Below are 12,966 nucleotides of genomic sequence, written 5' to 3'. Positions count from 1 at the left end.
GACCATCAAAGGTAAGGGAATATTTATGTGGTAAGTTTGTGTTTCTGTTGACTCCAACATAGCGGAGAAATATTGCTAATGTCTGAGCGCCGTCTCAGATTATTGTCTAGTAAACGAATTCTGTAACGTTAAAAATAAATGTAACACAGCGGGTGCATTAAGAAGCAGTGTATCTTTCTAACTGTATGTAGAACATGTATATTTAGTCAAAGTTTATGATGTGTATTGCTGTTATCTGGTGGAGTTATCATCATTTCTCCGGACATTTTAGTAGCCTTTTTTGAACATGTCGTCATTGTAAACAGAGATTTATGGATATAAATGGCATATTATTGAAAAAAAACATAAATGTACTGTGTAACATGTCCTATTACTGTCGTCTGATGAAGATTTTCAAAAGGTTAGTGAATTATTTTTTCTTTTAATCCTGCGTTTGTGATTACATATTTTGTTTGACAAAATGGCTATTTAAATTAGCTGTGTCTTTGCTGGTGGTTTGACATAAATATGTGCTATGTTTTCGTCGTACAACATTTTAGAAATCTGACTTTCTGGGTAGATGAACAAGGTGTTTATCTTTCATTTGAGCTATTGGACTTGTTAATGTGTGGTTAAATATTTCTAAGAATATTTTTGCATTCTTTTGAGTTGAGTGTGGGGGAGGGGGTGCCCTTGGGGAACGTGATGTCTTTAACCTTGTTTACTTAAGCTACATATGTTAACGTGGGCTATTTTTAACACTTTTCTGGGATGCTTGATTGTTTTTCTTGCTTTACTGGGAAGCTTCGTAGAGGTAGACATGCTCGGGTTATTTTTATTAGTGCAGGGTGAGATGCACACAGTAGACTTCCTGCTAGGGCACACCGCCTCAGTGCTAACAGTTGAACTCTGGTTCATAGGCATATGATTACTGCCTACAATAGCTGTAGGATCAGCAGAGACATTCAGGGTAGTTAGACGGACATACATTAGGTTATTTACATTGTGTCTTCCAACACCCCTGGGATCATGTACATTTGCTGAAGCATTACGACAACTCAGCGTCACAATGGTTGGGATTCAAAGAGCTGGGCTCGGGTCATTGATAAGTCATTGTCTAAGTGTAGGGTTGTTATCCACTATGTTAGGAGGTCACCAAGCGCAACATCAGTGTGTTGTTAGGTTCTTGTTTTTTCAGAGTAAGTAACTCACGGACACTAGAGAAGATAGAAGATTGGTTAATTCTTCCCAAAGGATCTGTACAGTAATTCAGACAACCCAACATTTCTCCCATCACAGGTATATATATATTCCACTTAAGACACTTCTCCTTCTCTCCAATCCTTACATCTTATGGTTCCACAGGAAGTAGTAAACCTTTGTTACTCCATTCAGGGGATCTGACCTCACCTCCTGACCTCAACCCCTCCTTCACCTCGTCCACAGATGTCCATCTGCCTCCCCTTTGATCTCCTCCCGTCCACCCAGTACATTCCACAGCCAGAGATCTGTCTTTCTACAGATCTCACTCCTTAATATACTATGCGTCTGATCTATCATGTCTTTAATATCTCAATGTTCAGAATATTGAATCCAACAGTGTAAATCAGCTAGAAAGATGTGTCGGAATCGAGTAATTGTCTCTGGCCCCCTCCCAGTTAGGGGGAGTGATGAGCTATACAGCAGAGTCTCACAACTCAATTGCTGGTTGAGAACTGTTTTCTGTCCCTCCCAAAAGATAGACTTTGTAGATAATTGGCCCTCTTTTTGGTACTCTCCCTCACCCGAGCCTGGCCCGCTGAGGAGTGACGGACTCCATCCTAGCTGGAAGGGTGCTCTCATCTTATCTGTCAGCATAGACAGGCTCTAAATCCTCTAGCGCCGCAATGAAATAGGGTGCAGGCCAGGCAGCAGGCTGTTAGCCAAGCAACAGGCTGTTACCCAGCCTGCCAGCATAGTGGAGTCTGCCACTAGCACCATCAGTATAGTCAGCTATTTTTGACTCTCTCTCTCTAACGCACCTGCTGTCTCGACCTCTGATTGCTCGGCTATGAAAAGCCAACTGACATTTACTCCTGAGATACTGACCTGTTTCTCCCTCTACAACCACTGTGATTATTATTATTTAACTCTGCTGGTCATCTATGAACGTCTGAACATCTTGAATAACAATCTGGCCTTTATGGACATGTACTTTCATACTGTAAACCTCCACCCGGTACAGCCAGAGGAGGACTGGCCACCCCTCGGAGGCTGGTTCCTCTCTGGGTTTCTTCCTAGGCTCCTGGCTTTCTAGGGAGTTTTGTCCTAGCCACCGTGCTTCTACATCTGCATTGTTTGCTGGGGTTTTAGGCTGGGTTTCTGTACAGCACTTTGAGACATCTGCTGATGTTAAAAAGGGCTTCGTAAATATATTTAATTGATTGATGAATGAACATAATACTGGAGATTGCAACGATGATTAACAATTTTGTTTGTCCAAAAACATCCAATTGATGTACAGATCAATTTATTTAAACTATCCTGCTGTCCATCTACCAACATGTTACAATGTATTTCCATGGTGAACATGCTTATTATTCCCCAACCAAGGACTTCTCTAAATTACTGGCTGTTGGGCCCAATACAACCTACCCATAACCCAGCCAAGGACTTCCCTAAATTACTGGCTGTTGGGCCCAATACAACCTACCCATAACCCAGCCAAGGACTTCCCTAAATTACTGTTTGTTGGGCCCAATACAACCTACCCATAACCCGGCCAAGGACGTCCCTAAATTACTGTCTGTTGGGCCCAATACAACCTACCCATAACCCAGCCAAGGACTTCCCTAAATTACTGTCTGTTGGGCCCAATACAACCTACCCATAACCCAGCCAAGGACTTCCCTAAATTACTGGCTCTTGGGCCAAATACAACCTACCTATAACCCAACCAAGGACTTCCCTAAATTACTGGCTCTTGGGCCCAATACAACCTACCCATAACCAAACATATCCCATTGAGCTGTAATTTCTGCAAGAAAAACAGCATAATTGCCGGATCAGATGTCAGGAGGCTTAGACCCATTATTATTACTGAATATACCCATTATTATTACTGAATAGACCCATTATTATTACTGAATAGACCCATTATTATTACTGACCCATTATTAATACTGAATAGACCCATTATTATTACTGAATAGACCCATTATTATTACTGAATAGACCCATTATTATTACTGAATAGACCCATTATTATTACTGAATAGACCCATTATTATTACTGAATAGACCCATTATTATTACTGAGTGGGAAGATCAACCAATCACATTCCAGAGATATAATTATGTAATTCTGATGATTGTAAGGTACTCTGGATAAGAGTGTCTGCTAAATGACTTGATTGTAATGGAAAAATTGACTAAACCAATAAGATGCCAAAGAGATATTTACATATTTCTGGTCTTAACCAATCACCTACCAGAGAGGCAAAGACGAATTTTTGGTCTTTCTCCTGTAGGAAGACGACAATATCAGAGAGAAGGATGGCCGTTACATCTAGAGAGAGGAGACCAGAGGTTAGAGGTCAGGGTTAGATATCAGAGAGAAGCATGGCCGTTACATATAGAGAGAGGAGACCAGAGGTTAGAGGTCAGGGTTAGATATCAGAGAGAGGAGACCAGAGGTTAGAGGTCAGGGTTAGATATCAGAGAGAAGCATGGCTGTTACATATAGAGAGAGGAGACCAGAGGTTAGAGGTCAGGGTTAGATATCAGAGAGAAGCATGGCTGTTACATATAGAGAGAGGAGACCAGAGGTTAGAGGTCAGGGTGAGATATCAGAGAGAAGCAAGGCTGTTACATATAGAGAGAGGAGACCAGAGGTTAGAGGTCAGGGTTAGATATCAGTGATATTGGTGTCCTTCTCACCCTTGAGTTTCCCCTGTGAGTTCTTCAGCTGCAGAGGTCCATCATACAGCAATCTTCTCCCTCTGAGCAGGTCCTCTCTAGCAAACATCTGACCGCTCTTCATCCTCATTATGGACTTGCTGTCTGTTCGGCTGTAGATGTCCTTCAGCCTCCTCTTCTTCTCATGCTCGTTCACCTAGCAACATGACATTTATTACCATAGGTCAGTTCACCTAGCAACATGACAATTATTATCATAGGTCAGTTCACCTAGCAACATGACAATTATTACCATAGGTCAGTTCACCTAGCAACATGACAATTATTATCATAGGTCAGTTCACCTAGCAACATGACAATTATTACCATAGGTCAGTTCACCTAGCAACATGACAATTATTACCATAGGTCAGTTCACCTAGCAACATGACAATTATTACCATAGGTCAGTTCACCTAGCAACATGACAATTATTATCATAGGTCAGTTCACCTATTATTAGTACATTATTATCACATTTCAGTTGACCTAATATGAATAAATTATTATTATATTACCTTGCTGTCCACTGCAGTGATGACCTCCTTGACCTTGTATAGAGCATCACTCAGGTCCCCATGGTCTTCCTCATTCTCTGTGGGGAGAGGATGGTCAAAGTACACACACACACACACACACACACACACACACACACACACACACACACACACACACACACACACACACATGAAAGAAACACAAGAGACAAACAAGGTTAACACTAGATGAACACACACAGTATAACAGACATGACAGAAAGAGACAAACAAGGTTAATGTCATTCTAGATGAAGCTCCACCATGTGGTCAGTATAACAGACAGTCTCCTCCTCCTCCTCCTCCCTCCTCCTCCTCCCTTCATTCTCGATGAAGCTCCACCATTTGGTCAGTATAACAGACAGACAGTCTCCTCCTCCTCCTCCTCCTCCTTCCTCCTCCTCCCTTCATTCTAGATGAAGCTCCACCATGTGGTCAGTATAACAGACAGTCTCCTCCTCCTCCTCCTCCTCCTCCTCCTCCTCCTCCTCCTCCTCCTCCTCCTCCTCATTCTAGATGAAGCTCCACCATATGGTCAGTATAACAGACAGTCTCTTCGTCGTCCTCCTCCTCCTCCTCCTCCTCTCTTCATTCTAGATGAAACTCCACCATGTGGTCAGTATAACAGCCAGACTCCTCCTCCTCCTCCTCCTCCTCCTCCTCTCTTCATTCTAGATGAAGCTCCACCATATGGTCAGTATAACAGACAGTCTCTTCGTCCTCCTCCTCCTCCTCCTCCTCCTCTCTTCATTGTAGATGAAGCTCCACCATGTGGTCAGTAGAACAGACAGTCTCCTCGACCTCCTCCTCCTCCTCCTCCTCCTCCTCCTCCTCCTCCTCCTCCTCCTCCTCCTCCTCCTCCTCCTCCTCCTCCTCCTCCTCCTCCTCCTCCTCCTCTCTTCATTCTAGATGAAGCTCCACCATATGGTCAGTATAACAGACAGTCTCCTCCTCCTCCTCCTCCTCTCTTCATTCTAGATGAAGCTCCACCATATGGTCAGTATAACAGACAGTATCCTCCTCCTCCTCCTCCTCCTCCTCCTCCTCCTCTCTTCATTATAGATGAAGCTCCACTATGTGGTCAGTATAACAGACAGTCTCCTCCTCCTCCTCCTCCTCTCTTCATTCAAACTGGCAGGAGAACTCCTCTAAAAGCACCGCTAAGAAGGACTAGCACCCTATTCCAAATATATAGTGCACTACATTTCACCAGGGCCAGGTATTCACACCCCTTGCCTTATTCCACATTTTATTTTATTACATCTTGAATTAAAAAATAATTCATTTCGATATTTTTTGTCAATGGCCTACACACAATACCCCATAATGTCAAATTCAAATCATAATATAATATAATATATGCCATTTAGCAGACGCTTTTATCCAAAGCGACTTACAGTCATGGGTGCATACATTCTACGTATGGGTGGTCCCGGGGATTGAACCCACTACCCTGGCGTTACAAGCGCCATGCTCTACCAACTGAGCTACAGAAGGACCAAATCATGTTTTTTAGAAATGAATTAAACATGAAAAGCTGAAAAGAATTAAGTCAATAAGTATTCAACCTCTTTGTAAGAAATGTATTATCAAGTCACATAATAAGGGTCATGGACTCACTCTGTGTGCTTTAATAACAGTGTTTATCATGATTTTGACTACCCCACACATTAAATTATCTATATGGTCCCTCAGTCGAGAAGTGAATTTCAAACATAGATTCAACCACAAAGACCAAGGAGGTGTTCCACTGCCTTGTGAAGGGCACCTATTGGTAGATGGGTAAAAATCTAAAAGCAGACATTGAATATCCCTTTGTGAAGTTACTAATTACACTTTGGATGGTGTATCAATACACCCAGTCGCTACAAAGATACAGGCGTCCTTCCTAACTCAGTTACCGGAGAGGAAGGAAACTGCTCAGGGATTTCACCATGAGGCTTACAAGTTACAAAGTTGAATAGTTGTGATAGGAGAAAACTGAGGATGGATCAACAACATTGTAGTTACTCCACAATACTAACCTAAATGCATCCTGGTTGTTGAATGGTTGTGAGAGGAGAACACTGAGGATGGATCAACAACACAGTACTAACCTAAATGCATCCTGGTTGTTGAATGGTTTTACAACTGAATGGCAACACATTGTAGTTATCCACAGCAAACCATGTGTCAAAGAACGAAAAAAAAAAATCTATAAATAAACATTTCTTGAATACAAAATGTTATGTTTGGGGCAAATCCAACACAACACTGAGTACCACTTCCTATTTTCAAACATAGTGGTGACTGCATCATGTTATGACTATGCTTGTTATCGGCAAGGACTACAGAGTGTTTTAAGGATAAAAAGAAACGGAATACAGCTATAAACACAGACAATATCCGAGAGGAAAACCTGGTTCAGTCTGCTTTCCAGCAGACACTAGGAGACAAATGAACATTTCAACAGGACAACAACCTAAAACACAAGGCCAAATACTGTATACACTGGAGTTGCTCACCAAAAAGGCATTGAATGTTCCTGACCGGCCTTGTTACAGTTTTGACTTATATCGGCTCTTAGAGACTAACCCAGAAAGACTCTCAGCTCTTAGAGACTAACCCAGAAAGACTCTCAGCTCTTAGAGACTTACCTAGAAATACTCTCAGCTCTTAGAGACTAACCCCAGAAAGACTCTCAGCTCTTAGAGACTAACCCAGAAAGACTCCCAGCTCTTAGAGACTAACCCAGAAAGACTCTCAGCTCTTAGAGACTGACCCATAAATACTCTCAGCTCTTAGAGACTGACCCAGAAAGACTCTCAGCTCTTAGAGACTAACCCAGAAAGACTCTCAGCTCTTAAAGACTGACCCAGAAAGACGCTCAGCTCTTAGAGACTGACCCAGAAAGACTCTCAGCTCTTAGAGACTGACCCAGAAAGACTCTCAGCTCTTAGAGACTAACCCAGAAATACTCTCAGCTCTTAGAGACTTACCCAGAAAGACTCCCAGCTCTTAGAGACTAACCCAGAAAGACTCTCAGCTCTTAGAGACTGACCCAGAAAGACTCCCAGCTCTTAGAGACTAACCCAGAAAGACTCTCAGCTCTTAGAGTCTTACCCAGAAAGACTCCCAGCTCTTAGAGACTTACCCAGAAAGACTCCCAGCTCTTAGAGTCTTACCCAGAAAGACTCCCAGCTCTTAGAGACTTACCCAGAAAGACGGTGGGTGGGTATGGGTGTGGGTATGCACCCACCCCTGTTCCCTGTACTCCACCATCAGCTCCTTGGTCTTGCTGATGTTGAGAGAGAGGTTGTTGTCATGGCACCACACTGCCAGTTCTCTGACCTCCTCCCTGTAGTCCAGGACCTGCTCCTTGGTCTTGCTGATGTTGAGAGAGAGGTTGTTGTCATGGCACCACACTGCCAGTTCTCTGACCTCCTCCCTGTAGTCCAGGACCAGCTCCTTGGTCTTGTTGACGTTGAGAGAGAGGTTGTTGTCATGGCACCACACTGCCAGTTCTCTGACCTCCTCCCTATAAGCTGTCTCGTTGTGGTCGGTGATCTGGCCAACCTCCGTCGTGTCGTCAGCAAACTTGATGATGGAGTTCGAGTCGAGCGTGTCTACATGGCTGTGAGGGGAGTTGAGGATCAGGGTGGCATATGTGTTGTTACCTACCCTTACCATCTGGGGGTGCGGCCCGTCAGGAGGTCCAGGATCCAGTTGCAGAGGGAGGTGTTGAAGTTGGAGTCCTGGGTGTCCGGGATGATGAAGTTGATGTGTGCCTTGACCAGCCTGTGTGTATGTGTGTGTGTGTGTGGTGTGTGTATATACAGAGACCACCTTATCTGTCCAGCAGAGTGCAGGGCAGAGCTGGGGGCAGTGTGTGTGTGTGTGTGTGTGTGTGTGTGTGTGTGTGTGTGTGTGTGTGTGTGTGTGTGTGTGTGTGTGTGTGTGTGTGTGTGTGTGTGTGTGTGTGTGTGTGTGTGTGTGTGTGTGTGTGTGTGTGTGTGTGTGTATATATACAGAGACCACCTCATCTGTCCAGCAGAGGGCAGAACTGGGGGCAGTGTGTGTATGTGTGTGTATATATACAGAGACCACCTGATCTGTCCAGCAGAGGGCAGAACTGGGGGCAGCAGACAAACCTTTGGTGTGATGTAGTATTCTCTGCATCAGGACGGGGTACTTGGTGATCCTCTGGGTGACTAACAGAATGCATTCTGGGATACCTAGCCTCCGGACGATACTGCTTCTCATCTTCTTCTTAAAAGTCACATAATAGGAAGACAGAATTGATGAGATGCAACAGTTAGATGCCTAGAAACAGAGATGATATGAGATATTGGTTTAGCTGATGTCTAATGATAATGGATGCTGTAAATGAGTAGCGCACGGTAAGTGCTTACCCTGATGAAGGCCTGGAAGCGTTTGTCTTTGGAGTGCAGCTCCTTGTAGATGTTTACGGCCTCGTTGTGGCGGCTGCAGAACTTCCCGTAAACTCTCTTCATAATCGCTGCTTTGGTCCCTGAGAACTGAAAAACAGCAACCAGCATGATATGTGTTACGTTTCCCCTCTTTCTGTGTTGTGGGTTTGTATGTGTGTGTTTCAGGAAAGGGCTTCCTTGGATTCCAAGCAGCTGATTGGTCGGCCCCATTGCTAATTGGCGCTCTGACCCCGCCCTCTCGTCAGGGGATACAGTTGTCTTCAATTACCGACTCTTTCTGCAGCTTTAAAAGCCAGTGTTCCTTTGTTAGGAAAAGAGAGCTTCTTCGTATGTGCTGTGTGGTTGTAGGGTATAAGTTGTATGTGCTGTGTGGTTGTAGGGGGTATAAGTTGTATGTGCTGTGTGGTTGTAGGGTGGGTATAAGTTGTATGTGCTGTGTGGTTGTAGGGTATAAGTTGTATGTGCTGTGTGGTTGTAGGGTGGGTATAAGTTGTATGTGCTGTGTGGTTGTAGGGTTGGTATAAGTTGTATGTGCTGTGTGGTCGTAGGGTATAAGTTGTATGTGCTGTGTGATTGTAGGGTTGGTATAAGTTGTAGGTGCTGTGTGGTCGTAGGGTATAAGTTGTATGTGCTGTGTGATTGTAGGGTTGGTATAAGTTGTATGTGCTGTAGGGTGGGTATAAGTTGTATGTGCTGTAGGGTTGGTATAAGTTGTATGTGCTGTAGGGTGGGTATAAGTTGTATGTGCTGTGTGGTTGTAGGGTGGGTATAAGTTGTATGTGCTGTGTGGTTGTAGGGTTGGTATAAGTTGTATGTGCTGTGTGGTTGTAGGGTTGGTATAAGTTGTATGTGCTGTGTGGTTGTAGGGTGGGTATAAGTTGTATGTGCTGTGTGGTTGTAGGGTGGGTATAAGTTGTATGTGCTGTCCTTCCAGGACCTCCTCAACTGTCTCTATGATGTGGTGTAGAGAGACACCAGGACATCCTCAACTGTCTCTATGATGTTGTATGTGCTGCTGTCTCTATGGTTGTAGAGGGCCCTCCTTCCAGGACCTCCTCAACTGTCTCTATGATGTGGTATAGAGAGACAACATGCCCTCCTTCCAGGACCTCCTGCTGTCTCTATGGGTGTAGAGAGACAACATGCCCTCCTTCCAGGTCAACTGTCTCTATGATGTGGTGTAGAGAGACACCAGGTGCTATGAGGTGTGACCTCCTCAACTGTGATGTGGTGTAGAGAGACAACATGGGTATATGATGTTGTATGTGACCTCCTGCTGTCTCTATGATGTTGTAGAGGCCCTCCTTCCAGGTCAACTGTCTCTATGATGTGGTTGACCTCCTCAACTGTCTCTGATGTGGTGTAGGGAGACACCAGGTACTGTCTCTATGATGTGGTGTAGAGAGACACCAGGACCTCCTCAACTGTCTCTATGATGTGGTGTAGAGAGACAACATGCCCTCCTTCCAGGACCTCCTCAACTGTCTCTATGATGTGGTATAGAGAGACAACATGCCCTCCTTCCAGGACCTCCTCAACTGTCTCTATGATGTGGTGTAGAGAGACAACATGCCCTCCTTCCAGGACCTCCTCAACTGTCTCTATGATGTGGTGTAGAGAGACACCAGGACATCCTCAACTGTCTCTATGATGTGGTGTAGAGAGACAACATGCCCTCCTTCCAGGACCTCCTCAACTGTCTCTATGATGTGGTGTAGAGAGACAACATGCCCTCCTTCCAGGACCTCCTCAGCTGTCTCTATGATGTGGTGTAGAGAGACAACATGCCCTCCTTCCAGGACCTCCTCAACTGTCTCTATGATGTGGTGTAGAGAGACAACATGCCCTCCTTCCAGGACCTCCTCAGCTGTCTCTATGATGTGGTGTAGAGAGACAACATGCCCTCCTTCCAGGACCTCCTCAACTGTCTCTATGATGTGGTGTAGAGAGACAACATGCCCTCCTTCCAGGACCTCCTCAGCTGTCTCTATGATGTGGTGTAGAGAGACAACATGCCCTCCTTCCAGGACCTCCTCAACTGTCTCTATGATGTGGTGTAGAGAGACACCAGGACCTCCTCAACTGTCTCTATGATGTGGTGTAGAGAGACACCAGGACCTCCTCAACTGTCTCTATGATGTGGTGTAGAGAGACACCAGGACCTCCTCAACTGTCTCTATGATGTGGTGTAGAGAGACAACATGCCCTCCTTCCAGGACCTCCTCAACTGTCTCTATGATGTGGTGTAGAGATACACCAGGACCTCCTCAGCTGTCTCTATGATGTGGTATAGAGAGACAACATGCCCTCCTTCCAGGACCTCCTCAACTGTCTCTATGATGTGGTGTAGAGAGACACCAGGACCTCCTCAACTGTCTCTATGATGTGGTGTAGAGAGACACCAAGAGCTCCTCAGCTGTCTCTATGATGTGGTGTAGAGATACACCAGGACCTCCTCAGCTGTCTCTATGATGTGGTATAGACACCATGCACTCCTTCCAGGAGTGTGGGGGGAGGAGGATGTTGTTGTGCTCTGTTCTGTTCTGTGGTGTTCTGTGGTGTTCTGTTCTGTGGTGTTCTGTTCTGTGGTGTTCTGTAGTGTGGTGTTCTGTAGTGTGGTGTTCTGTTCTGTGGTGTGGTGTTCTGTGGTGTTCTGTAGTGTGGTGTGGTGTTCTGTGGTGTTCTATAGTGTGGTGTGGTGTTCTATAGTGTGGTGTTCTGTAGTGTTCTGTGGTGTTCTGTAGTGTGGTGTTCTGTAGTGTGGTGTTCTGTTCTGTGGTGTTCTGTTCTGTGGTGTTCTGTGGTGTTCTGTTCTGTGGTGTTCTGTTCTGTGGTGTTCTGTTCTGTGGTGTTCTGTAGTGTGGTGTGGTGTTCTGTGGTGTTCTGTAGTGTGGTGTGGTGTTCTGTGGTGTTCTGTAGTGTGGTGTGGTGTTCTGTAGTGTGGTGTGGTGTTCTATAGTGTGGTGTTCTGTAGTGTTCTGTGGTGTTCTGTAGTGTGGTGTTCTGTAGTGTGGTGTTCTGTAGTGTGGTGTTCTGTAGTGTGGTGTTCTGTGGTGTGGTGTTCTGTGGTGTGGTGTTCTGTAGTGTGGTGTTCTGTAGTGTGGTGTTCTGTAGTGTGGTGTTCTGTAGTGTGGTGTTCTGTAGTGTGGTGTTCTGTAGTGTGGTGTTCTGTAGTGTGGTGTTCTGTGGTGTAGTGTGGTGTTCTGTGGTGTAGTGTGGTGTTCTGTGGTGTAGTGTGGTGTTCTGTAGTGTGGTGTTCTGTGGTGTAGTGTTCTGTTCTGTGGTGTAGTGTTCTGTTCTGTGGTGTTCTGTTCTGTGGTGTTCTGTTCTGTGGTGTTCTGTTCTGTGGTGTTCTGTTCTGTGGTGTTCTGTTCTGTGGTGTTCTGTAGTGTGGTGTTCTGTAGTGTGGTGTGGTGTTCTGTAGTGTGGTGTGGTGTTCTGTAGTGTGGTGTGGTGTTCTGTGGTGTTCTGTAGTGTTCTGTGGTGTTCTGTAGTGTGGTGTGGTGTTCTGTAGTGTGGTGTTCTGTAGTGTTCTGTGGTGTTCTGTAGTGTGGTGATCTGTGGTGTGGTGTTCTGTAGTGTGGTGTTCTGTAGTGTGGTGTTCTGTAGTGTGGTGTTCTGTAGTGTGGTGTTCTGTAGTGTGGTGTTCTGTAGTGTGGTGTTCTGTAGTGTGGTGTTCTGTAGTGTGGTGTTCTGTAGTGTGGTGTTCTGTGGTGTAGTGTGGTGTTCTGTAGTGTGGTGTTCTGTGGTGTAGTGTGGTGTTCTGTAGTGTGGTGTTCTGTAGTGTGGTGTTCTGTGGTGTTCTGTTCTGTGGTGTTCTGTTCTGTGGTGTTCTGTTCTGTGGTGTTCTGTTCTGTGGTGTTCTGTTCTGTGGTGTTCTGTTCTGTGGTGTTCTGTTCTGTGGTGTTCTGTTCTGTGGTGTTCTGTAGTGTGGTGTGGTGTTCTGTGGTGTTCTGTAGTGTGGTGTGGTGTTCTGTGGTGTTCTGTAGTGTGGTGTGGTGTTCTATAGTGTGGTGTTCTGTAGTGTTCTGTGGTGTTCTGTAGTGTGGTGTTCTGTGCTGTGGTGTTCTGTAGTGTGGTGTTCT

At 45.1% G+C, this 12,966-nt stretch overlaps 1 protein-coding gene across 1 annotated transcript in view; it reads right to left on the bottom strand.

Moving 5' to 3' along the window:
- The window catches only part of LOC124035358 (A-kinase anchor protein 13-like), an 80,722-nt gene that overhangs the window by 34,431 nt on the left and 33,325 nt on the right, over nt 1–12,966 (bottom strand). Inside the window, exons 9-13 of the mRNA XM_046348820.1 lie at nt 8,843–8,968; nt 8,582–8,699; nt 4,434–4,510; nt 3,898–4,072; nt 3,450–3,526 (exon numbers count right to left, since the gene is read on the bottom strand). Of these exons, the coding sequence (XP_046204776.1) occupies nt 3,450–3,526; nt 3,898–4,072; nt 4,434–4,510; nt 8,582–8,699; nt 8,843–8,968 (573 nt within the window). The remainder of the gene's footprint in view (nt 1–3,449; nt 3,527–3,897; nt 4,073–4,433; nt 4,511–8,581; nt 8,700–8,842; nt 8,969–12,966) is intronic.

The sequence above is a fragment of the Oncorhynchus gorbuscha genome, linkage group LG05, assembly GCF_021184085.1.
Source record: "Oncorhynchus gorbuscha isolate QuinsamMale2020 ecotype Even-year linkage group LG05, OgorEven_v1.0, whole genome shotgun sequence".
Classification (NCBI taxonomy): domain Eukaryota; kingdom Metazoa; phylum Chordata; class Actinopteri; order Salmoniformes; family Salmonidae; genus Oncorhynchus; species Oncorhynchus gorbuscha.
Note: the sequence above shows the minus strand (reverse complement) of the source record. Positions and strands in the feature narration are given on the sequence as shown.